The sequence below is a fragment of the Macrotis lagotis genome, chromosome 1 (genome assembly GCF_037893015.1).
Source record: "Macrotis lagotis isolate mMagLag1 chromosome 1, bilby.v1.9.chrom.fasta, whole genome shotgun sequence".
In the NCBI taxonomy this organism is placed as follows: domain Eukaryota; kingdom Metazoa; phylum Chordata; class Mammalia; order Peramelemorphia; family Peramelidae; genus Macrotis; species Macrotis lagotis.
The window spans coordinates 44618552-44644944 of record NC_133658.1 but is presented as its reverse complement, the minus strand read 5'-3'; the positions used below and the strand labels follow the sequence as shown (position 1 = coordinate 44644944).

The window sequence follows — 26393 nt, the reverse complement described above, 5'->3', positions numbered from 1 at the left end:
GGAGAAGACCTCTGGTTGGAGATGGTTTCTTCTACACTTACAACGAGTTTACTTGGGTCTAAGATGGTGATGCTGTCCTTTCTTCTTGAGGAAGACAAGATATCAGGGAGGTGATACTATGACAAGCATGTGGATTGGACTTGGGTGGGGGCTGTCCTAGGTCACCAGCCTCACTTTCTCCTGCAGAGGCATCTGGGTCCGGTGGCCAGGTATACCAAGGCAACTGGAGGTGGCCCTGGCTGTGAGGCGTCAGGGTGGAGTGACTTGCCCAAGGTCACACAGATAGGCAGTGACTGAACTCCCGCCTGGGCTCTGTGCACTGCTGACTAGGGCTGGAGGGTATGAAGCCCCTGCCCTCTGGGAGCTGCTGTTCTAAGGGACAGACAATGTGCGAACAGAGCAGGGGGGGTACTCTGGTAAGGAAGGGGAAGGGGGGTGTCTCCTGTGACCTTGGCAAGGTCAGACAGGGCTGAAGGGACCCCTGAAACTGCACTTTAGGCTAGTGGGGGTCCTTCCATTTAGCCATCCTTCTAAGGAGGGGGAAGGGGAGGAAAGGAGAGGTGAGGAGGAGGAGGGAGGGGAGAGGGGGAGGGGGAGAGGAAGGGGGGAGATGCAGAGGAGAAGGGTAGGAGAAGGGGGAGAAAAGGAAGAAGAGGAGAGAGGAAGGAAGGAAAAGAGGGAGAGGAGGGGAGAGGGGGAGGGGGAGAGGAAGGGGGAGGGGAGAGGAGAAGAGGGGAGGGAGGGGGAGGGGGAGGGGAGAGGAGAAGAGGAGGAGGGAGGGGGGAGGGTAGAGAAGAGGGGAGGGAGGAGGGGGAAGAGGTGGGGGGAGGGAGGGGGAGGGAGGAGGAGGGAGGAGGGAGAGAAGAGGGGGAGGGGAGAGAAGAGGGGAGGGGAGAGAAGAGGGGGAGGGGAGGAGGGAGGAGGGACGGGGAGAGGAGAAGAGGGGAGGAGGGGGAGGGAGGGAGGGGGAGGGCGAGGAGTGAAGAGGGGGAGGGGAGAGGAGGAGAGGGGAAGGGAGGGGGAGGGAGGGGGAGGGTAGGGAAGAGGGTAGGGAGGAGGGGGAAGAGGTGGGGGAGGGAGGGGGAGGGAGGAGGGAGGAGGAGGGAGAGAAGAGGGGGAGGGGAGGAGGGAGGAGGGACGGGGAGAGGAGAAGAGGGGAGGAGGGGGAGGGAGGGGGAGGGGGAGGGGGAGGGGAGAGGAGGAGAGGGGAAGGGAGGGGGAGGGGCGGGGCGGGAGGCCGCGGCGGCGCGTGCGCGTGCGCGCGGCGGGCGGCGGGTCGGAGCGGCGCCCCCAGCCCAGGCAGCGGCGGCCCCGCGGGCGCGGTGGGGCGCGAGGCCCGGCCCGGCGGAGGAGGGCAGGGCCGGGCTGCGGCCGTGAGGCCGGCGCCTGGGCCGCGGGGCCCGAGCCGGGCGGCGGGCGCGGGAGCGGCGGGCGGAGAGCGCGCCCGGGCCGGCGCCGCCAAGATGTCCGTGCCGGTGAGTACCGCGGCCGCCGCCGCCTTTGTGCGGGGCCGGGGGGTCCCTGCAGCCCCTCGGGGCGCCCGCGAGGCCGGGCCGGGTCCCGCCCCCCAGCCCGGCGGCCCCTCCCCCTCCAACTTTTGCTCCCGCCGATAAAACCGGAAACTTTTGTTCAACTTCTCTGAGCTCCGGGACCCCCCGCCCCCCCCGGGGCGCCCCCCGAGGGCCCGGCTCGGGGCCTGTTGACTCCGGGGGGCCCTGCGCGCCTCCGGGGCTCCGGGCCCCCGCGGCCCCCCGTTCCCAGACGCGCCCCGCCCCCTGCCTCTCCCCTCCGCTTCCTTGCGGCCGCAGACCCCCCACGCGAGGACCTTCCCTTCCGTCACGAAGGAGCCCCACAGCCGGGAAGCGCCTGAGGCCGGATTGGAACTCAGACCCTTCCGGCTGCCGGGCCCAGGCTCCATTCACTTTGCCGCCGGGCTCCCGGAGGAATGAGCCCTTCTCGGAGGGAAGGAGGCGTGCACGAGGACCCTGGGGTCTCGCATAGACTCGGGACCCCAGAGCCCCGACCTCTGCTGCCCATATGGGCCTCCAGCTTGACCAACCTGCCCCCCCTTTGTGGTCAGCACCATCCCCGACCCCCCCCCCCCCCAATGCTCCCATATCTTTACTGTGAAGCAGCCATACTGGATCTTCTTCACAGGGGGTAGATTTGAGTCTTAATTAACTACAGAAAAGTGTTTGGAGATTATTGGATGAAAGATGCTATGTAAGTGCTGTGCCTTGTTATTATGGAATTAGAGGCTGGCTCCCGCCCACAGGAGAAGCAGGCTAATTCAGAGTTACAGAAGAAAAAAATTAGGGCTTTCATTGGGTGTTGTGATTCTCTTCCCCCTTGCTTAACAATTTTGTTTTAAAGTGTTTCCAGCCTAATGATTATAGTATCATCCAGTCTTTAAAACAGAAACAAACAACTCTTGCCAAATCCCACCTCTGCTCTTTTCTTTAAAAAGCTGACCACTGTTCTTGGGAACTTGTCAAGCTAGGGAGACTGCTAGCTGACCCCGCTCTGCCCCATCCTTGCTGTGCTGTGCTGGAAATGTCAGAGTCTCATTTTATAGGTTGGCTGCAATATTCCTGAGAAAGAAAGACGCTGTAATTATACAAAGAAGTTTCCATGTTCAGCTGGTCAGGATGAAGGCTGCATAAAACTGGACTGTGCTGACCCTTTGCAGGAAAACTTGGAAGCTTGTGGCATCACTTCAAAAGATCATTTGGTTTGGCCAAAGCTTAAGGGGCCTATTGAAGACTAAGCACAATGAGACGGTGAATTGCAAAGAGCACTAGGTGGCGAGTCTCATCTTCCTGAGGTCAAATCTGGTCTCAGTTTTTTTTTTACCAACTTTGTGACCTTGGGCAAGTCACATCACCCAGTTTGCCTCAGTTTTCCTCATTTGTAAATTGAGCCGCAGAACAAAATGGCAAACCATTCCAGTATCTGACCCCAGAAAACCCCAAATGGGGTCACAAAGAGTCAGGCATGACCAAAATGAATGAATAACAACGACAACAACTGCAAAGATACTAGAAATTGGAGATACAAAGAACAATGATACAGCCCTTTAATGTTCTTACTTAATTCTCACAGCAATCTTTTAGATGACTGCTATTATTCCCATTTTACAGATGAGAAACGGAGGCTGAGAGTGATTAAATGACTTGCCTGGTGTTTGAGACTGGTTTTGACCTCAGGACTTCTTTATTTTCCAAGCCCAATACATCACCCAAAAAACCCTCCAAAACCAACATAGCAGTCCCTGTTCTTCTGCTGGTATTAAGTTATATAGAAGGTGATTCAGGGCTGAGAGAGTGCTAATTTGGGAGGATCAAGAAAGCCTCTTGTACAGGGTCAAACCTCAAGCTAAGCTCCAATGGAGAGAGGTGAGAGAGGAGAAGGTTTGGTTGAATCCTCCCTTGATCTGGTTACCCTCTGGGGTAATTGATTGTCATTTGGGGGCAAAGGGATGGGCAGGGAGGTATTGGGGTTGGGACAATGAGGATTCTGTATACTAATCAGCTTGGTAAGTCACCCGAGTGACCTCATTTCCCCTTCTGTGGGCACTGTTATTGTTACCAGGTGGCCGGGCCCCCATCTGGCTCTGCCTCTCTGTCACATTTGGTGAGATCAACCTCCCTGGGAGCAGTGAAGTGGGGAGGGGCACATGGGGGATTGGGAGAAGGTGAAGGAGGGGACACCCTGATGGGCTGGCCGACCATCATCTCATCAGGAGCCCTTCCACCAGAAACCAAATGTGGACAAAACAGGGAAACCCATTTAACGGCTGACTTCTAATTAGCTAGAAACCTTCTGGCAGAGACAGCTAAGCATGGATTTGTTTTGGGGTAGAAACGTGGCTATTTTATAAATTTGTCTTCCAAGAAGCTTTATTCCTCACATCAGAGCAGAGATATCCTGGGCCCTCAGGCAAGATCTGTGGGTGGGTGGTTTTGGGGGGTGCAGCTGGAGAGGGTTTTTCCCCCCTTCATTTTTGGAGTGGAAGAGAAAGTCTAAAATTGCTTTCATCTGCTGAGGGATGGCCACAGGGAAGTTTCCAGGCAGAGCTGTCTGTCTCTCTTAGAGCCTGAAACACATTGAGCTCAAAATAGCTGTGGATCATGCCTGTGCCCACGGCCACGTTTGGATTTTAAGTTCAAGTATTCATTGTGGCTGTCATTATCCAAAATTATGCTGAGACAGGACATTCGACCCCAAAGAAATGACAAGATGCTCGAGAACTGAAGCTAACACTGAGCTGTCTAGGGAGGGAAAGAGCAAGAAGAGTCAGCATTAGGGTCTGCTGCTTGTTTATTTATTTATTTATGTATTCAATGCATTTTTTTGTGAATGAGTTGGACTTGGGTTGAGTGACTTATTGAGTGGTTGATTCTTCCCAGGCATCCAGGCTAAGAAAAACATGATTTTGAAGGGTCACCCTGAAGCCTATGGAATTTTAGGCCAAATTCCAGAGGAGTGGGCAGTATCAGCCATCTATTATGTTGAAGAGCTGGGGCAGCTGGGTCCCTTCACTCAGGCTCTCTCTTCCTTTACCTTTGGAGTGAGTTCTGAAGGGAGAAGGAACTTTGGTCTCTAGACAGATACCCTATTGATGCTTCCTACAACATGCCCCTGGGGCTAGATTGCCTGGAAATATTTGCAGATAAGGTGGGAAGAACCTTGGTAGGCTGACCTCGGGGTTGAAGATGAGGGAAGGTATTCCTTAAACAAACATGATAAAGTCATTCCTGCTCTGTGGATGACTCACTAAGCATCCATGGAGCTCCTTCTGTGCTGGGTCTTGGTTTCCCATATGACTGGCAGCATGGATTTACAATTTTATATAACTTTGAGCAGGTCATGACCTCAGATTTAGTTTCCTCATGTATAAGATAGGAATGATAGTGCCCAAGTCATAGCATTGGCATGGAGATCAAAGTTATTTCAAAAACCTTAAATCCTGTAGAATCCATTATTAATATCATAGCTGGAGCCTTCATAGAATAATAGGGAAGAATGACATAATAGAGGCAATTTTGCTATCAAGAGTAGAGGCGCTTAGTAAGTGTGACATCTCATTCCTAGTTTCTCCCATATCCACTGGTCTCTGGGCTGCATCCTGGGATGCCAAACCTTCCACAGTGTGGCTCCAACCTTTCACTACTCCCTCTCAATGGACTCCTTCCTGATTGTTGTGCCCTTTCCTTCTGTTCATGGAATGTCTCTTCCCTTCCCAGCCACCTTCTCACTCTTGAACCATTGAAATCCTTCTGTCTTCCATGTTTGGGCTCAACTGCCACCTCTTTCATAAAATTGTCCCCAGTCTTTCCTGACTTGAAGTCATTTTTCCAAGTTCCACAGATCTCCCAGAGTTTGATCAGTCATGCCTTTCTTTGGACATTTCATTGAACTCTGTGTCTCTATCTCATCTTTCTCTATTAGATAGGAAAGCTTCCTGAGGGAAAGGGACATGCCTTACTTTGCCTTTTTTTTTTAAATAGCCTGAAAGGTCTGGAATGTAATGGATAGAGAGTTGGCCTCAAAACCAGGAAAGCCAGAGTTCTAGGGCTGCCTCTGACACATCCTGGCTGGGTGACCTCTACAAGCCTCTTTTTGCTGAAGGCAACTCTCCTACTAAGAAGTTGCCAACCTGAATGACTAATGAAATCATACATCTAGTCCTGACTCCTCTAGTTTGGAATAGAATTCCTGGACCCAGTGGGTTGTTTTTCAGTCTGTGTCTGACTCTTCATGACAGGTCTATCTTGTCACAGATATTGGAGTGGTTTGCTATTTCCTTCTCCAGTGTGTCCCCATTTTACAGATGAGGAGCTGAGGCAAATAGAGGTTCAATGACTTGTCCAGGTCACACAGCTAGTAAGTACCTGAGGGCCACATTTGAGCTCAGGCCTTGAACTCTGTCCACTTCACCACCTAGCTACCCCACAGGTAGGGTTTTATAACTGTTTATTGAATTAGTTTTTTTTATTTTTTAAATCTTTTAAAAAATTTTTATTTATTTAAGGCAATGGGGTTTAAGTAACTTGCCCAAGGTCACACAGCTATGCAATTATTAATTATCTGAGGCTAGATTTGAACTCAGGTCCTCCTGACTCCAGGGCTGGTGCTCTATCCACTGCACTACCTAGCTGCTCTTGAAGTAGTTTATTTTTTTAAAAAAAATTATAAGACTTGTGCATTTTCTTTAATCCTCTTAGAAATGTGCAGGGAGAAAGGGAACATCATCATCATCATCATCATCATCATCTTTTAATCTCAGTTTTCCCTTGGTGATTCTGAGGGAAACACTTCGATGAGCTGTTTATGGCAAATTCTTCTTTTTGTGAAACTCTTATTCTGACCCACGGTGATGTGGGGCCTGTGTATAAACTGGAAGCAGAGGACAACAGGGAGTTGTCCCGAGTTAGTCATACTGACATCCTGGCTGCTAAAAAACCAATGGCAACTTAATTCAGTGCCCATGGGACAGATAGCTTTTGTGAGAACCACACCAACGGACACGCCAAGGGGAGGCTTGGAAGGAGCTCAAGGATGGGGGATGGTTGGAGAAGCAAGATTCAGATATTGATTGTATATATGTTTGGGGGGGGTAGCAATGGGCACCAGTGGGATCTGGATCTAGAAGGCTTAGTGACTCAGAGAGAAAAGACTGCCAGAGAGAAAGACTGACATGGAAGAGAGACATGTTAACAAATTGTCTCCCCTGCTTGGCTCAGCTGCCACCCATAAAATTATCCCTTATCCTTCTTGAATAGAAGTCATTTTTCCAAGCTATCTGGATTATGACCAGTCAAGAGTCTGACTCAACTGAACAACCACCACTATGCTGCTCCCCAGTTTAGGTGGATCCTTAGGATGAGGCATCCACTTTCCCCAGTCACCTATGTGGTACAGTGAATAGACCACTGGACTCAAATCTGGAAGGCCCAAGTTCAAAGAGTGCCTTAGTTAGCTCAATGATCAGTTTTCTCATCTGTAGAATAGGTTGACACAGGTAAAAAAACTTTGCAGACCTCAAAGCTCTGCAAGTATATAAATCCTATTTGTTTTTTTCCCCTCGGTCTCAGCCAGGTGGTGTTTTTATTTTTTCTCCAGTGAAACATTTATTTTAATCTCCATCTCCTGGTTTGGCTATATGTTGAGAGTTCTAAGGTTTTAAATGGGACAGTATTCACATTGATGGGTTAAAACACACAATCACATAAAACAGACCCAACAATGACAACTTGATGTCTCTAGTTTGGTGTTCTGAGAAGATGAAGAATAAAAGTATCAGGCACATGATCTATTGTCAAGCCTGTTATAAAACAGGCTTTTCCTTGGGCAGTCCTACACCAGGCTTTGTTTATTTATTTTTTTTTTTAGGGCTAGATCATTCTGAACTATTGCTTGAGGGTGTCTATGGCTGGTGGGGGGTAGTACCTGACATGGTCAAGGGGTTCATCTAGTTTTCTGGCATTGAAACCTGATAGAGCAGCAGTATGACAAGTTCAGTTTCTGCTCTCTATAAAGGAAGGCATTGGGAGGAGTTTGGTATGCCACTGTCCAGCCATTCAGCCAGAGAGAAGAGGAGGGTGAGCAAAATGGTGACAATCAACGGCGCATGGTGATGAGATTGGAGGTGTTGAGTTTGTCCTGGGAGGGGCATTTTGTTCTAGGGAGTTGAAAACTAGGTAGAGTAGCAGATGCTCTCTTCAGTTCAGTGATATTGGTTTCTTTGCTCCATCTCTGGTCATTTGCTCTACTAGCCATCATGTCTGGAGTGTTCTACCTGCTCATCTCCACCTCCTGGCTTCCTTCAATTCTCAACTAAAACCCCATTTTCTACAAGGAAGCCGTTTCCAACCATTTTTTATTCTAATCTCTTCCTTCTCTTAATTTTCTATTTATCTGGTGTATAACTTGGTTGACCATATGTTTGCTTTTACTCTGCCATCTTGGCTCCGCCCCACTCTGTACATATTTGTTTGCTTGTAATTTCCCACTTTAGATTGTGAGCTCCTTGTGAAGGCAAGGATTCTGTGGGTATATTTGTATATGTATGTACATCTATATGTTTATCATGGTGGCTAGTACCCATTTAATAAATGCTCAAATAATAAATGTTATCCCTGGATCAAAAGGAACTTTATTTGCATAATATCAAATTGCTTTCCAGAATGATTATACCAGTGGTTTGGGGTATTTTTTAATATGATTGTTGACAGTTTGAAATTTAAGAAAAATTTTTATTCTTTTCTCCAATTACACATAAAGGTAATTTTTAACATTTTGCCTTTTGAAAACATTAAATTCCAAATTTTCTCCTGTATGCCCTCCCCTTCCCTCTCCCCACAATGAGCAATTTAATATAGTTTATACATGTTGCAATTTTTTTGACAGCTGTTCATAATCTCTGGTCTCTTATCTCTTGGGGTACATGGTTTTTGATGTTCTATTAACTGTTCATATATCTTGGAAATCAAACTCTTATCAGAGACATGTGATGCAAAGGTTTTTTTTTCCCCTTTGATCAGTTTAGACCCGCCCCCCCCCTTTACTCCTCCATGTTAGTTTTGGTTGTGCACAAGTTTTTCAAGTTTGTGTAATCAGCTAAGGGAGCTTTTATGGCCATAGTGGTTTATTATGGTATTATGGTATGCTGTTAGTAGTGATGGGAGCTGGGTAGGTGCGGAATAAGCTAATGCTAGGGGTGTACCTTATCTTGGGGTATGGCAGTGTTAGCTGTCCTGCTTGACATTCAAACCCTTTGCAATTTAGTCTAATTTGCCTTTCCAGATTTATATATTTCTCCTTTTCATGCTCCCAACTGGAGCCAAACTAGATTTGTTATTGTTCTTCATAAACAACACTCCTCTATCTCCCAAGCTATTCTACTGGCTGTTTCTGAAGCCCAGAACATGCTCCATCCTTCCGTCCACATTTCGGGTTCCAAAGCTCGGTCCAGAAGGCACTCTCTACAAGAAGCCTTTGCCCATTACAGCTTCCTTGCCAAACTACCTTGTATTTATTTTATATATAGTGCATCTATATTTTTATATGTCCCCTTCTAAAATGTAAGCTCCTCAAGGGCAAGAACTGCTTCATTTTGTCTTTGTCTCTCCAATCACTAAACATAGTGTTTGGTATACTATCACTCCTCTCCTAAGCCTATCCCAATCCTACTGACCCTTCAAAGCCTAAATGGAATTCCTTCTTTTCTTCTTCCAGTTACTTTACTCAGCTCTCCCTTTTCTAAACTCTGAGGGCCCTGATCTCTACCCCATGGTCACAAATATGGATCCAGAGCCATGTTTTACACACTTTGTCTCTCCCATAGCATGAGCCAGATCTCAGAACTGGAACTGCAAGAGACCTCCCTAGAGGATATCTAGTCCAAACCACACCAGAACAAGAATGCCCTCCCTAGTATCCCGAACGAGGGGTCATGAGGCCATTGCTTAAGACCTCTAGCCACCCCTCCATCCTGTTCTTTTGGGCAGTATTCATTGTTCAGAAGTGCTTCCTTGCAATTTCCTCATACTGCTTCTAGATCACATTCATGGGGTCAATGAAAAGCCTCATTCCTCTTTTGTTCAGCTGAAAATAGTGAGAAATGAGATTTCTCTAATCGAAGACACTTTCCAGACTTTTCCCTTTAGGAAAGTATATGAAAAGTCAAGAATAATCACCACCATCACCATTACCACCACCACCAAAACCAACAACAAGCTAACACCTCTAAGTGAATTAAATATAGTGACTTCATTGTTTTCCCCATACAACAGTAGGAACTTTGTCAGTTTGGACATTTTTCTCTAACCTGGAAATGTTTGGATTTAGTATGTTAAATGATTAAAAAATTATATTTCTGGCAGACTTGAACCTTCAACACAAAGTGTTAATTTTTTTTTTCTTTGATACTGCACTGGCATGGCCTTTACCCTTCTGGTCAGCCTCCCCTGGACTTAGTCAATGGCCTTTCTAAGGAAGGGAGTCTTGAGTCCGAGATTCTAGTATAGACTAACCGAGATCTGCTGGTAAAAGTAATCACATTCTGTGGTTGTCTGAATCTTAGGCCCTTTGACCTCACCTAGTACCTGTTTCAGACTTTCATACTTCCCTCTCCTCCCTTCAATGCCGTTCTATAGCAGCTTCCTTCTCCAGCACTTTGCCTTTCCATTCTCCTCTTCCATTCTCTAAAACTTGACGTGGATTAAACTTCACCAAATTTGAGAGGCTTTTCTTAAGTGTCACCCCAAACAGATTTTTCTTTCCTTTATTGCTTAGTTTGTCAGACACCTTCTCTGATGTGTATTTATCACTACTCTCTGAATATAGAAGTTATTTCTGCCCAGCCTGTTGTTCTCTCCACCCAGAAATGGGATGTTGCAAGTGCTTTGATGAATGGATTGAGACTTGGACTCTGGTCATCATATAAATTTCAATCCCAGTCTGTCACTGGGAGGGGTATCTGTTTCCTGCTGTGGATATCCTCTTTGGTCCACCATATGCCCTGGCATCAATCCCACAAAAGGCCACTGTGAATGATAACATGGTATCTCCTCTTCTTCACTTAAATAGATGAGGGACCCTTTGCAATTTCCCTCTATTGCTTACCCACAATTTATCCTATGTTTTGTTCCAGGCTAATTGTTTACAATCTACTCTCTCCCTATTAGACTGTGAATGCCTTGAGGGCAGGATCTGTTTTTTTGCCATTTTTTTGCATGTCTGACCCAAAGTAGTAAAATGCTTATTGACTTTTGGGTGATTAGCATATACAGGGGAGAGAAGTCAATCTATCCACTGTGCTACCCGAAGTCTTTACTGTCAGCTATTTGGGTGGTCAAATGCTTCCCTTCCCATTCCTGGTCCCTTATTTCCTTAGACTTTGCTGCTGCTAATCTGTGACTAAAACCAGTGTAGGAGCAGTAGTAGAAATAATAATAATAACTGACATTCACATTGGGTTCTCAAGTTAGCAAAGTAAAGTGTAAAGTCTTACTACATAGCTCCTCTTGTATCCAATATGGCCCCCTCATGCAGGCAGGGACTCGGGGGACAATCACCACTATTCTTTAGAACTGGGAACACTGGCTGAGGTCCTATATGTGGGCTTGGGGCACCTTGACCCAGCTTCCCTTCCTACAAAGGCTCCTTGTTGTGTGGACCCTGCAGAAGAATTGGGATCTTAATCCTAGGTGGAATTCAGCTAGTGTGTGGGATTAGTAGCTGATTATTCTCCCTCAATAGAAGCAGGAACTTCCGGGGCCTTTCTAGGGATTTTCTGGATCCCAGAGCAAGGAACTATCAAAATAAAATCATTAAAACCTAATAACCCTCTCAATAAATCTAAACAAAGAAGAGGAAGTGGACAAAATGATAGATACTCATTACCTCAAGGGTTTATGATTTCAATTTTTCTGTCTTCTTCCAAATTAGACCTGTTCTTGAAACTTTTCTGTCTTGTTTCCTCAACTTGCAAACTGCAGGAATCTCCTTACTATTACAGCTAGGTTATGGAGCAAGAAGGATTTCAGTAGAGGAATAAAACCATAATCTTGTTAATAATAATAATAATATATAATAATATTATATAGAATATATAATGATATATAATATTTAACAATACATAATTGTTAATAATAATAACAGCAGCAGTATCTTTTTATCCCTTTCCAAATGGCCTTTTTTTCCCATTTACTTATACAGTATTATTATCCTCTTTATATAGCTCTAGGCATGTCAGTTCTCTGGGTGGACATTTTCAGTGGCTTCCAATTACCTATCAAGTCAAATTCACACTCCTTTGCTTGGTATCAATATCAATACTTAACAATAAATCAGCACCCTGCCTTGCTCAGATTTATTTCATATTACTTGGACGCAGAGTATTTGATGGGACTTCAGAGACCGTCCAGCTTAACTCATATCTAAACAAGGATCCTCTTCAAAACACCTTTGACAAATGACCATCTTAGTATTTCCCGACTGGAACAAATTGTCAGATGGTTACTCCCCTCGTTCTGTATGGTATGCTTTTTTATAATTCAACCCAAAATCACAATAAGACTCTTTTTGCTTAATATTTCTGGTTTTTTATGATTTCCTTATACTTAGCAAATGATCGTTTTTGTAAAGGCGTACTTGATCCAGAAGAGTAAGTGTCAGTTATCAGTACATTTTCTCTCCTATGTAGGTCAGCGCTGTCTCTTCAGTTTACAGACTGAGAGTTACCCGGGCCGCTCAGTGGATAGAGATGACTTCAGGCTTAGAGTTACCAAGACTTCTCTTCCTGAGTTCAAATCTGGCCTCAGAGACCTACTAGCTGTCTGGAGTCCATTTACCTCATCAGGAAAATGAACTGGAAATGGAAATGGCAAACCACTCCAGCAGCTTTGCACCAAAAATTCCCAATGAAGACTCAGACAGATTGAAACAATTAACAGTAGCAAAAATTGAGAGGTTAAGTGGACTAGCACAGGGTCACCTGGTTAATTGTATGTAAGAATGGACTTGAAAGCTGGATATTTTTGACTGTGGTTCCTCTCTGCTGATGTTTGTCCTTCATTCTTGAAGAATGACATCAGGGAGGTGATACCATGACAAGCACATGAATTGGATTTGAGTTGAGTAGACACTGGCACCAACTTCACTTTCTCTTCCGGAGGCAGTGGCTAGATATGAACCAGGACAACTGGAGATGACTCTGAATGCGGGGCATCAGGGTGAAGTGACTTGTCCAAGATCACACAGCTATTTAGTGTCTGAGGCTGGATTTGAACTCATCCTTGTGACTCAAGGACTGGTGCTCTCTCCACTGTGTCACCTAGGAGGATAAGAGAGGAAAATTGAAGTAGAGTTGGAAGTGATGTAAGAGATTATCTAGTCTAATGAGTCTTAGGACTTCTTTATACTTTTAAAGAAATCATGACTTTTGTTTTTGTACATTATAATCTATTAATATTTACCTTGTTAGAAATTAGTACTGACATATTTTTGGAAATATTTTTATTCATTTTGAAACAACAAAGTTATTGCATGTTAACATAATGGGTATTTTTATTTAAAATACATTTTCTGAAACAAAAAATAATTTAATGAGAAATGCCATTATTCTGTCTTTTATGATATGCTGTTTTGGTTGAAGTAGATGCAGAAAATCGGGCCTCATATAGATATGTAGTTGGAAATGGGAGGAGTTGTTTAGTAAATAGATAACATTTTTAGTATTATGGAAATAATCTTGTTCTGGCAAAAGTGGGGGAAGGTAATAGGCATTTATAGTACTACTTTGTCTAGGCACTGTTGGCTCTTTGCAAATATTCTCTAATTTGGTTCTCATAACACTTTGAAGTAGATGCTGTTTTTATGTTAAATTGAGAATACTGAAGCAAATGGAGGTTAAGTGACAGGTCCAGGGTCACTTAGTAAGTATCTGAATCTGGATTTGAACTCAGATCTTCCTGACTCCAGAGCCCAGTGAAACAGATCATTAAGTAAGATTAGTAAATTATTATTATTATTAAGAAATGAGAATTTTTTTTTTATTTGCTTTATTGTCTGACTTTTCAAGACCCCACTTGGTTTTTTTTTCCTTGGCAAAGGTCCTGAAGGGGTTTGCACTTCCTTCTCCTCACTTTACAACTGAGGAAGCTGATGCAAAAAGGGTGAAGTGACTTGCCCAGGGTCACACAGCTAATAAGTATCTGAAGTCAGATTTGAACTTAGGAAAATGAGCCTTTCTTCAAGGCAGGATTAAGTACAGATCTTCTGGTTCCAAAGCCCTCCACTTGCTTCTATACCATCTAGAGTGTGTGAAGGCAAAAAAGGGGAAGATGAAAGAGGGTGTGTGTGTGTGTGTGTGTGTGTGTGTGTGTGTGTGTGTGTGTGAGAGAGAGAGAGAGAGAGAGAGAGAGAGAGAGAGAGAGAGAGAGAGAGAGCGAGCGCTTAGAATGCAGGTTAGGGTTTGACTCTGCATGCAGTGAGCTAAGCCTTGCTTGGGCAGAACTTTGGGCAGAACTGAGAAGCTAGGGGCAGAAAGGACCTGTACATGCTGCTTGCCCCAGACCAGTCCCAGTCATCCTCATTCTGCATCCCAGGTCCCCCTCCCCCCTCATTCTCCATGCTGTCACCGAGCCTCTGATGCTGGCCTCATCAGAGCTGACTCAGCGGAGGGGGACTCAGGCTGTGCTATTGGCTCGTGCCTTGGCAGTCTGGTGCATTATCTACTACAATTAGCCTTCTTTTCATTGCTCATCTGAGCTCCCAGAACGCCTCATTCTCCTTTCATTGCAATGGTTATTTATTTATTTTTGACTGTGCCCTTAGAGAAGCTACATTCTTTCTTTTGTTTCTTAGGAGATCTCACCCCTTTTCTTCCTCCCCTTGCATTCCCCTCTCTTTCTTCTGCTCTAAATCTCATTTTCTCCCTCTGCTCTTTCCCTCTCTCTTCCTCAAAGGAAAAAAGTAGTGATTGCTGAAGAATGGGGGGATCCTCAGGAGTAGTCAGGATGTAAGGATCCTAATCCATTGTATTCTTTGATGACCCCATTTGGGGTTTTCTTGGCTAAAATATTGGAGGGCTTTACCATTTCCTTCTCCAGTTCATTTGACAGATGAGGAAACTGAGGCAACAGGGTGAAACAACTTGCCCAGGGTCACACAGCTAGTCATTTGCCATTTCCTTTTTTAGTTCACTCTTCAGATGAGGAAACTGAAGCAAACAGGTGAAGGGACTTGCCCAGGGTCACACAGCTAGATGTTTACCATTCTCTTCTCCAGCTTATTTGACAGATGAGAAACTGAAGCAAATAGGATGAAGGGACTTGCCTAGGGTCACAAAGCTAATTGTCATTTCCTTCTCCTGCTTACTCTACAGATGAGGCCACGGAAGACAAACTAGGTGAGGTGACTTGCCTGGGGTCATAGAGCTAGTAAGTTCCCGAGGCTGGATTTGAACTTAGGGAGATGAGTCTTCCTGACTCCAGCCCAATGCTTGATGCAGCTAACCCCATAGCTGCCCATGTTCTGGTCTATACAGAGTTCTTTTAAACCAAGGATGAAATACTATTTTTTTCTTTTGTTAAAATTTATTCTCATCCATGTGTACATGTATATTTCCAAGTTACAAAGCTTCCCTCCACCCTCCCTTCTCACTCCCACCCCCAGTTGGGAACTGTCAGGTTAGCATTTTACTTACATATTTTGTTAAACATATTTACAAATTAGTAGTTTTGGGCATGGGGAATTAGGATTAAGGGAAAGAGATACATAAGAGATAATTTTTATAGAGTGTTCATCTGATTTAGTAGGCATGGTTTTTTTTTCCGTGTATTTTGTTTTGTTTTTCTTTCTCTGGTTAGGGATAATATAGTCCATAATCTATCAAATAGATGAAATGCTTTTTAAAGAGTGTTTTATGGGGGCAGCTGGGTGATGCAGTGGATAGAGCACTGGTCTTGGAGTCAGGAGTACCTGAGTTCAAATCCAGCCTCAGACACTTAATAATCACCTAGCTGTGTGACCTTGGGCAAGCCATTTAACCTCATTACCTTGCAAAAAAAGAAAACAAAAAAAAGAGTAGTTTGTTACAAGTCTAACTTTGAGGAAGTTGACTGAACCCCAAAAGAGGGCAGTTAGGAGCAAAGAGAGAAGGGGATTTAGGTATAAATCCTAGCTTTTCTGCTTCTGTTCAATTTAATTCAATAACAGTTCCTACCTCAAGAAGTTTAAATCTGAAATATGTACAGAATACATACATGATAATTTCAGCAAGGATAGGGTGATGAGGGGAGGAGAAATGGAACACTCATATCTGGGAAAATTAGAAAAGACTTCTTTTAGGAAATGGAGCTGATCCTTGAAGAGTGTTAGGGAGTGATAAAACAATTTGGGCAGCTAGGTGGTAAAGTGGAGTCAGGAATCCAAATTTGGCCTCAGACACTTATTAGACTTTGGGCAAGTCACTTCACCCTGTTTGCCTCAGTTTCTCCATCTGTCAGATGAGCTGGAGAAGAAAAGTAATTGGCAGAGCTGAGATTTGAACCTGGGGCTTCTGGCTCTTAATCCAGTAGGATTCCCCTGGCACCATGCTGACTAGAGCAGTCTAATTTGGGAAGTCTACTTCAAAATGAAGGACAAACATTAATAGACAGAAGGGGGAAAAGGAAGGAGATAATCATTTATATAGTACCTACTATGTACAACCACAGTGCTAGGAGCTTACATCAGAGATATAAGGAAATTGTGTCCCCCCCACCTTGCCTCTCCCCTTCTACCCCCAACCTTAATTTCCTGCCAGTAATTACTATCACCAACTTTGACTTACCAGAGTAAGAAAAAAAAGTTGAAAGAAAATTTACAAGGTCACCTGAACTAAGGTTGTGTATAAACTCAAGTCAGCTTTATATTTTTCGCTGTTAATCATTTGCCATAATAGGTCACACCCTACTGTCCTCTGTCCCCAGAGGTAATGCAAACCAGAGCTGATGAAACTGGTTTAGACCCAGTGGGGCAGTAACAGATGAAGACTATGTTCAGGCTCTGCTTTGGCTATGTTTGTTGGGGGTTGGTGGGGTTGGAGTCCCTGGCTTTGTTTTCCTTCCCTGCCCCAGACAGGATACTTAACTAGAGATAGTCTGTGATGATTTCTAAGGTGGCAGTTTGGATTTCTCAGACTCTTGGTGGCTTCACAAAGGTCTCCTTGTGATGGTGGGAGGGATATCCCTTACTGCCTCTCAGAATGGAGGCAGCTTTGGCCTTCGGCTTTTCCCTGGGGGACACTGTGGAGTCAGGGTGGGAAGACTCTGATGTCACTTCTTTCCTTGCACAACCTTAAGCTCCTAATGCTATTTCCCAGATGCTCTGTGATTTCCTGAGCTTCCACCCAGGGTCAACCTGGGCTAAAGAGCTTTGCCTCTTCCTTTTTCTCCCACCTTCCATGTCTAGTCAGTTCCCAAGTATCATTAATTGTGTCTTAGGAACACCACTGGTATCCATTCCTTCCTCACTCTTCCCAGTGATGTCCCTCTACTCTAAACCCTCATCCCCACAAACTGGGACCAGGGAAGCAGCTTCACTTCCAGGCTGTCCTGCCTTTACTCTTTCCTTCCTCCACACACCTTCATGTCCCATGACCACAATAATCTACTGCTCTTCTTCTCAAAAGCTGCCAATGGCTCTCAGTTGAAGAGCAGGTCCTTCTATCTGGCATTCAGTCAAATAAATTTTTGACCACCTACCGTATGATAGACACTGTTAAGCAGTGATGATACAAATAGAGACAAAAGATAGTCCCTGCCCTCAAGGAGCTTACAGTCTAATGGAGGAGACAATATACAAATATTTACAAACTAAAGCTACATACATAGGAATACATACATAATACATACATAGGAAACATACATAAATAGGAAATAATGAATATAGAGAAAACACTGGATTGAAGAGGGTTGGTTGGAAAAGGCTTCTTTTGAAAGATGGGACCAAAAGGAAGGCATTTAAGGCTCTTCCATGAATGGTTATGGGACTGCCAACTAGGCTACACAATGGGTATCTTCTTTCTGCCATAACTATCCACCTACTTTCTTTTCTTGTCCTCTTAAGGTCCTACCTAGTGTTAAAACTCAATTCAATTGACCACTTCCTCCAAGAAAACTTCTATGGATACTCCTGCCCTTCAGAAATGATCCATTGTTCCTTCGGGTTCACAGAATATTTTGTTCGTAATGTTCAGCTGCATATAATACTGAGTATTATGACTGTTTGTAGTGGCATCTTTTCCCCAACTAAACTGTATGTTCCACAAGGGCCAGGACCTTATCTCCTCTAAACTCTATCTCCCCCAGGTCCCAGGGATATGTCAGCACAGAAGGCCATTATGTTTTTAATTCTGTTGTAGCTCAGGTGCAAATAATTAAAGGACAGGTGACCACAAAGCAGGTGTTAGAGATGATCTGTGTTGCTGCTTGCTTAGGATGGCTGATCCTAAGACCTCCAAATACCAGGGATGAATGTACATACCCCATTGTGAAACTTGTTTCCAGGAACCTTGGTTCTCATCAAACTTGGCTCTATTTCCTACTTGGTCTTTATTGGTGCCCAGTAGCCAGGCCTCATAAGTAGCTGGCTCTTCATGTTGCCCTCTGAGGGAGTATCTATCTGCCTCCTCCCAGATCCATTCCACCCCTTCCCCCAGCTGTCCAAAACAAGCCTCCCAAATCAAACTTCACGTAGGACTTCTCTAAGGAGGCTTTTTTGTATTTGCCTGGATTTGAATTATCAGTGATAGTCAGTGTCTGACACGTCACTTGACAGAAATACTGATGGAGCTAAGTAATGGAGATAGAAATCCAAGCAAATAGGACTCACCATGCAAGTTCTGTATAAATGTTTGTGTGAAGACATTCAGTCCAGAATATTGTGCTTTAGTCTTGTGTGCATATGTGTGTCTCTCTGTCTCTGTTGTCTCTGTCTTTATTTCTCTGTCTTTGCCATCTCACTTTGTCTCTCTCAGTCTCTGCCTCCATCTTTGTCTCTGTCTCTCTTCCCCCCCCTTCTTAGTGGGTAAGTGCCATGAGATAGCATGTCTTGTCTAAGCTTTCTGTCTCCCTTAGTGCCTTCCATGGTGTTCTAGACACAGGTGTTGAATTAATGTTCATTGCAGGAACAGATGAAGCTGGGAAAGGGAAGATTTAGAATTTTCCACCTGGGCTCTGAACCTGTCTAGAGATTTGATGACAAGCTGGGAAGAATAAAATATTTCAGGGAAAAAGGGTTTGAGTGTATATTTTATCCTTTTCCCTGGGTGTGTGTCCATGTAAGTGTATTCCTTTAGAAAAACAAAATCTTTTCTCCTGAGCCTTAGCATCTCTACACTCATTCTTCAGAAAGTTGGGGATTGAACTGGTCACTGGGGAAGACCGCAGCTGTGTGGGTGAACTTATCCCCCTCCCGTCAGACCACATTTTTCCCAGGACTAAAAATCCCCCCCACCCACTGTGCCTACTCATAACCCACTGCTGCTCTGCTTCCATCTGTTCTCTGTGTGAGGGACAGGCACGGGACTGCCCTAATGTCTCCTTAGGTTGCTTTCCTACAAAGATGGGGGTTGTCACCCAAGCAGAACCGGGACAGCTCTAGCTGGCAAAGCTGTTTGACAATTCTTGGGCACGTGGATGAAATTTGCAGGGCAGCTGGTTGGGGGTGATGGGCAGGGTAAGTTAGCTCTATGGACAAGAAAAGAATTATCAAGCAGCACAGAAGAATGGAATGGACCATCCACTTGAAGTTAGAGTCGTGGTTCAGTCACTTTTCAGACACTTAATAGCTGAGTGACCCCAGCAAGCCACTTCATCTTTATTTTCCTCTATTTCCTCAATTATAATAATATGGCATCAATATTACAGAATTCTTGTGAGGATCAAATTAAATAAAATTTGTAAAAAAAAACTTAGCATTATGCCTGATATTCAATAGGTGCTAAATAAAAAGGCATATTGCCTTCCCTTCTCTCCCACATTCACATATCACAATTTGGTGAACTATTCCTCAATCCCTCATGTATTCCATGAGGATAGATCACTGACTTGGAGTCAGGATCAGCTTCAGACACTAGCTGTGTGACCTTGGGCAAGTCACTTAACCCTGATTGCTTCACATCCAGTCATCCTGATTAATACCTGGCCACTGGACCCAGATAACTCTAGTGGAGAAAGTGAGACTGGTGACTTAGCACAGCCCCGCCCCCCCCATTCAATTCATGTACTTTTGAGAACAAAGAACAAAACATTACTTTGCCTCTAGTTTTTTTTTGTTACTACAAAAAATTTCTATGAATATTTTGGTATTTTCAGTTTTTAACCCTGCTGGGGTAACTACTCAGCAATAGTGTGGTTGAGTCAAAAGATAGAAAAACAGTCACTTCTTTAAAGTATTACTTTTATTTAAATTTTTTAAATTAGAAAATTTTTATTTGGTAGGTTTTTTTTTTTCCTTTCCACTTCCCCATAGCCAACCTATCTTACTGACTGAGGTCTGGGATTCCTCAGCAAGAAACAACATATCCATCTTTTTTGTGATTTTAGTGTGCCTGGGTATAAATGAGCTCTCATGAGGTAGGGAAGATAGTTTTAAGATTCATCAGATGAGAATGGAAAATGGTTTTCAGTGAAATGAATTTATTTGTAGATAAAAGCCTCTCTCCAGTGTATTCCAAATGAGACTCCCTGTCTGAGGACTACAGATAAATTTCTAACCCTTTGGGGTCTCAGCTGAGTGGCAGATCCAGGACACCCTGTTAGTTTAGAAATTCCTTGAATTCTCCAAAGTGCCTGACAAGGGACTTTGCATCGAGTAGGTATTCTCAGTCAATATTTGTGGATTGATGGATTTGCTGGCTGTCTAAACATGGATGGGCTCAGCAAGTTGGTGACTGACAAGGGCAACCTTGAGATGAGGTGATTGCCTTGTAGTTTAGATTTTAACTAAAGTGATTGGGAGGCACAATTAAGTCTGGTCTGATAACACTTAAGACCAGTGAATTGTGGCTTGTGAGTCAGAAGCTGAATAATATTTGAAAGGGTTAGTGATACTTTAACACAAAAATTGATACTGTTTATGTCATAATTGGGGGAGATTTCAGGAAAAGGTGACTGACTTTTCTCATAATCATATTGCATTATTTGGAATGCTAATATGATTTCCAAGTAATTGAAAAGTTCCTTTTGGCTTTAGAGTGATGGGAGTCAACAATTCTATTCATTCCAGTGAGACCAAAACTCCTTGGTTCTACATCCCTGCAAACCTCATATTGACATATTAACCTAATCCAAGACTCCTGGACGTTGCCATCTACCCCTCCATTGCACCATTTAGATTTCTGGAATTTGCCACCCATCCTGTAGCTGAATTTCTTTTTATGTATTATTTCCCTTAATCAGAATGTGAGCCATTTGCAAGAAGGGTTTAGTTGGACCATTTCTACTTCTGTCCTACTGTTTGTCACATGATACCTAATAAATGCTTATTCATTCATTAATCTTACCTATGAATTAAAGTAGCTTTTAAATTAGTTAACCTGGGAATGCAAAGACAAAATTTAAGGGTCTCATTTTGTTGGTGTGATACTCCTTTCACCCACCTCTCTTCTTAACTTAGAGGCTAGTCTTGATGAGTAGCTAACTTCAGTTGAGAAAAAATAATTACCCTGCAGCCAAACTGGTGTGATGGACTTTTAATAATTCAGCTAGGCTAGTGCCGGCAGCACTCTGAGATGATCTCCCATTTTCTTTCCCTTTTAGAATTTAAGCTCTGTGAATTTAGGGAGCATGTTGTTACCTTTCTGTGATAAATATTAGTGGAATGACTGATTAGTTTTTGTAAACAAAACAGTCTGTAGTCTATGTCTATAGTCAGTCCATCATGGGTGGGGCCTAAACTCAAAGGCTTTCTAGTGTAGTCATGTCCATCAGAATAGGATTTCAGTGTTGCAATGACATAAGTAAGTCAGAGGCAGCAAAGTGGAGCAGTGGATTGAATATCAGATTTGGAGGCAAATCCTGAGTTTAAATCCTGATTCAGAAACCTACTAGCCAAACAAGTCACTTAATCTCCTTCAGCCTCAGTTTCCTATTCTGTAAATCTCACAGGTCTGTTGTGAAGATGAAATGTCACTACATTTGCTCATCTTATAAATTTTGGTTATTGTTGTTATTATTCTTAGTAATCTGTGAACTTTGAAAAGAGGAAGGCCTTAATGCTGATAATTGAAGGATGACATTTTTTTTGGCCACTATCATAAGTTGGATTAAATATGATTGATGATGATGATGACTGTGGCTCCCTTTCTCCTCCAAATTAGAAGTGCAACCATCAATCCCAATGTTATAATGATCAGTATGGAAACTGTTAAAGCTCTGTTTTTCCCAACTGAGTTGGTTCATCCCAAGTTGGGCAGCCTGGTGTCCCTCCCCCAACATTGATGCCAGACTTAGTGCTGACACCTGATCAGCCTCCTGAATCTTAGAATTCCCGAATTCAGTCAGTCAGCCAGCCTCAATCTCCTAAGCATCAGGAAAAGATTGTACACTTAAAGAGAATAGGGGCCTTGTCTTTGCACTCATTTCTGTATGCCCACAGCCTCTGGGCTTTGCTTGCAATAAAGGGTTGTTGAGTGATCAGAATATTAACCCAGCCAGTGCCTGCTGATCCCCTTCCTCACCTGTTTATTTTGCTTAAGGAGGAGACTGCAAAGTATGGCTCTAGGAATTCCAAAGTTCAGGGAAGTCTACATGGGGCTGTGGGTCTTCAGGGCCTCACGTGTCATGGTTGCTTGATAAATATTTGTTGAATTGCATCAAGTTGTTACCAAAGGAGCAGCACTATTTCTTCTGGGTGGCTCTATTTCTTTAGGCTTTAGTCTAGTTTGCCACTCATTGGGGTTCATTTCAGAGCAGATGATGAATTAGATTATATTTTGTTGTTATTATTAGTATTTTTGAGTGCCCCAAAGCAATTAAAAGCTGTATTCTAACTTGTTATTTTTCATCCTCCCAAGGATTTGATTCCTGGCATGTTTAAATAGGTTTTTTTGTTTTTTTTTTTGCTAGGCAAATAGGGTTAAGTGGCTTGCCCAAGGCCACACAGCCAGGTAATTATTAAGTGTCTGAGGCCGGATTTGAACTCAGGTACTCCTGACTCCAGCGCCAGTGCTCTATCCATTGCACCACCTACCCACCCCGGCATGTTTAAATAGATGTAGGATAGAACCTTCCTCTCTTCTTAACCTCTCTGTCTCTCTCTCTCTCTCTCTCTCTCTCTCTCTGTGGGCTGCTACCTTGAATTTATATATTCTAAAAGGGAGAAGGAAATTGGGGATTGTTTTTGTATGTTCCATCAGGGACCTGTCAGAGACTAATGTACCAGGGAAGGAGGAGAAAGAGGAGAAATTAAATTAGTCTCTGAACTCACAGTATTGACAGAGCTGAATTGTGTGACCGCTCTTGGGGTGGTCTGAACCTGGTGAAGACTGTCTGCTTAAACTGTCTGCACTTACCCCAGGCCTGGGAATAGATGATCTCAAAGGTTCCTCCCTCTGGTTTTTCAGTTCTCTCTGAGCTTACTTAGTCACCTGCTGTTTTACTCAGAGGCAGCTCTGGCTAAATTAGGCCAAGTTGCTTCCCTTTCTTTCCACCCCGATTTCTTCACTTAGAAGCTGAGAAGGGTGAAGAAGCAGATATTTAAAGCCTCTTCCCAGCTCTTGAAAAGCCCCTGAATATATTGAAAGCCTCCTTTTCATAGATAACACTACATCCACACTTGAATCTAGACCCAGACATTTTTCAGTCAAACAACCCTTATTAAAGACCATTATATGCCAGAAGCTATGCTGGGTACTGGGGCACAAAGGAAAACAAAAACTGTATTGGAGTAGTCAACCAATATATATTGAAATCACTATGAAATAGACTTATACAGAATAAATACACAATCATTTCAGAGCTGTTGGGGAGTGTGCCAGTCAAAGGATTAGACCCTTTGCTACTCACAGGAGAATCTTCTACATCACTCACTGAATATAGGTGGAGACTTCAGTATACCTAATTAAGGTAGTAACTTTCATTCAGACCACTCTTTGCTATGCAGCCTAGAGAATTGAATGTACATATGTCTTCCTATTTACAGGGAGTTGCCATAACTAGATTCACATTATTAGCTGGCAGGGCAAGCACAAGCTATAATTCTGCCTGGAGTCAGACCACCGTCATTGCCACAGCAAGAATGAAGGGATCTTACTTTTCTATATATGAAGTGTTCTATAAATTCTCCCAAGCATGGAGGGGATCAAGATCACTGAATCGTTGGGACCTAATGAAGTTAACAAGAGAGAGCCCTGTTGGAACACTCACAGTTAGTGGGAGTGACAAGGATGAAGATCCAGGAGAAGAAATTGAGAAGGAGCAGTTTGGGAGGAAGGGAACCAAAAGAGATCAATCTCATAAAATCCTAGAGAGGAGAAAGTATCCAGGAGGGAAAGATACTCAACAATGTCAAATATCTCAGAAAGCAACTAAAATGTCCATACTTTTTGACTCAGAAATTCCATTGCTAAGCATAAGTGTATCTATCTCCAGGAGTTTAATGATAAAAAGGAAGACTTCCTATCCTCCAAAATGTTTATAGCAGCATTTTTGGTAGCAAATAACTGGAAACAAAAGTGGATCTCCATTGATAGAGGAAAAAACAAATTGTGGCACAGGAATGTAATAGTATATTATTGTCCTATAAGAAGATAATAAAAAGATACAGAGATGCATGGAATGGCTTGGATGAACTAAGGCAAAATAAACTGCATTGGCTAGGAAAATAACATAACAATGACTAACTACAACAAGTGACAAAAGAAGAACAACAAAGCAATTGAACCTGAATGCCTGGAAATTATAGTGAGCAAACCTGACCTCAGAGAAGAGGTGTGAGAAACCACTTTCCTCTTTTCTTTGCAGAGGTGGGGAAACACTGCAAAAAAAATCAGCCTCTTTTGATATATTGGTTAACTTTGCTGAATTTTTTCCCCTTCTCTCTTTTTTTATGTCATAAAGAAGGGCTTTGTGGGAGATGATGGGGGAGGGAGATACAGTGGGAAATGTAGAACAGAACAGTCAGCAAGCATTTATTAAGCACCTTCTGTTCACTAAGAAGTCAAAGACAGTCCCTATCTTCAAGGAGCTCACAGTCTAAGGGAGGAGACACATGCAGACAACTAGGTACAAACAACGTATCTACGGATATCTTCCATTGGAAGAATGCTGTGCCATTTAGGTAGATTGGGAAAGGTTTTTCTGTACAAGGTGGAATTTCTGCTATGATTTAAAGGGAGCCAAGAGATGGAGAACAATCTCAAGTGTAAATGACCAGAATTGAGAGACAAGTCTTTTATGAAAAAAAATAGCAAAGGAACCACATCCCCAAGTATGTGGGGGAGGGTGAATAAGAAGACCCTGACTCTCTTCCCCCATCTTCCTTTTCTCCTTAAATGTATTCAATACCAGTGTCCTCAGAGTCATTTTTTTCTGTGACTTTTAAGAGGGGAGGTATCAAGGGAAAGATGAGTTCAGTTTTGGATGACTTGAGCTTTAGAAGTGTATGAGATATTCAAGATGTTAGCCTGAGGATCAAGGAGAGTAAGGGCTGGGTAAGTAGATTTGAGAATTGTCAGCACAGACTGTTAATTGAATATATAGGAGCTGATAAAATCTTCAACTGTAATAGTATCGAGGGAGAAGAAGGCTCAGGACAAAACTATGGGGGATTCCTCTCAATAGTGAATTTGGTTTGGATAAAGATCCAGTAAAGAAGACGGAGGAGGGTCAGGTATGAAGAGAACCAGGAAAGAGCAGGATCACCAAAATCTAGAGAGAAGAGAGTGATTGATGGCCAGTGTCAAAGGGTACAGAGAGGTCAAGAAGGATGAGGACCGAGAAAAGGCCATTGGATTTGGCAATTAAAAGGTCATTAAGTACCTTTGGAGAGAGCAATTTCAGATGAATGATGAGGTGGGAAGTCTGATTGTAGAAAATTAAGAGGAAAGGAAGCGGAAACCTCATTTCTCAATTGTCTTCTCAAAGAATTTATCCTCAAAAGAGAATAGAGATGTAGGATAATTTCTAGTGAAAATGGATAAATCAAGGGAAGATTTGTTTTTTCCCTCCATGGCAGGAGTAAAGTGACTTGCCCAGGGTCACACAGCTAGGTAATTATTAAGTGTCTGAGATGGTCAAGTGAGGGTTTTTAAGGATGGGGGGAGCCCTGGGCATGTGTGCAGGTAGGGGGGAAGTAGCCAGTAGATAGGGAGAGATTAAAGATGGGGGAAAGAGTGACAGTACTAGAGGAGGCAATCTGCTGGAGAAGACAGAATAGAAGGGATCACTTTTACCTTGGCCAGGAGGATGGAAGGAGGAGTGTGTGGTGGGAGTGATGGGAGATGAAGAGGGAGCTCTCAGTGAATGGTATCTATTTTTTCAGTACAATAATGATGCAGGGTGATAGATAAGCAAAAATATCAATAAAAGTTATTTTTTAAAAAGGTCATTATGGACAGCTGGGTGGCACAATGGATAGAGAGAGCACTGACCCAGGAGTCAGGAGGGACCCGAGTTTAAATCCAGCCTCAGATACTTAATAATTGCCTAACAGTGTGATCTTGGGCAAGTCACTTAACCCTATTGCCTTAAGTAATTAAAAAAAATCATTACTAACTCTGGAATAATAAGGTCAGAAACCAGAAAGTACCTAATGCAGGCTTTTTCAGATGCCCAGATCCCTTTGCTATTTTTGTTATTATTATCCCTGCATGTTACCTTTGTAAATATTTTGCATTT

At 43.5% G+C, this 26393-nt stretch overlaps 1 protein-coding gene across 1 annotated transcript in view; it reads left to right on the top strand.

Annotated features, from left to right (window-relative positions):
- The first annotated feature begins 1393 nt into the window (after nt 1–1393).
- Nucleotides 1394–26393, top strand: part of BCAR1 (BCAR1 scaffold protein, Cas family member) — a 96604-nt gene continuing 71604 nt past the window's right edge. Inside the window, exon 1 of the mRNA XM_074199616.1 lies at nt 1394–1475. Within this exon, the coding sequence (XP_074055717.1) occupies nt 1464–1475 (12 nt within the window). The 5' untranslated portion in view covers nt 1394–1463. The remainder of the gene's footprint in view (nt 1476–26393) is intronic.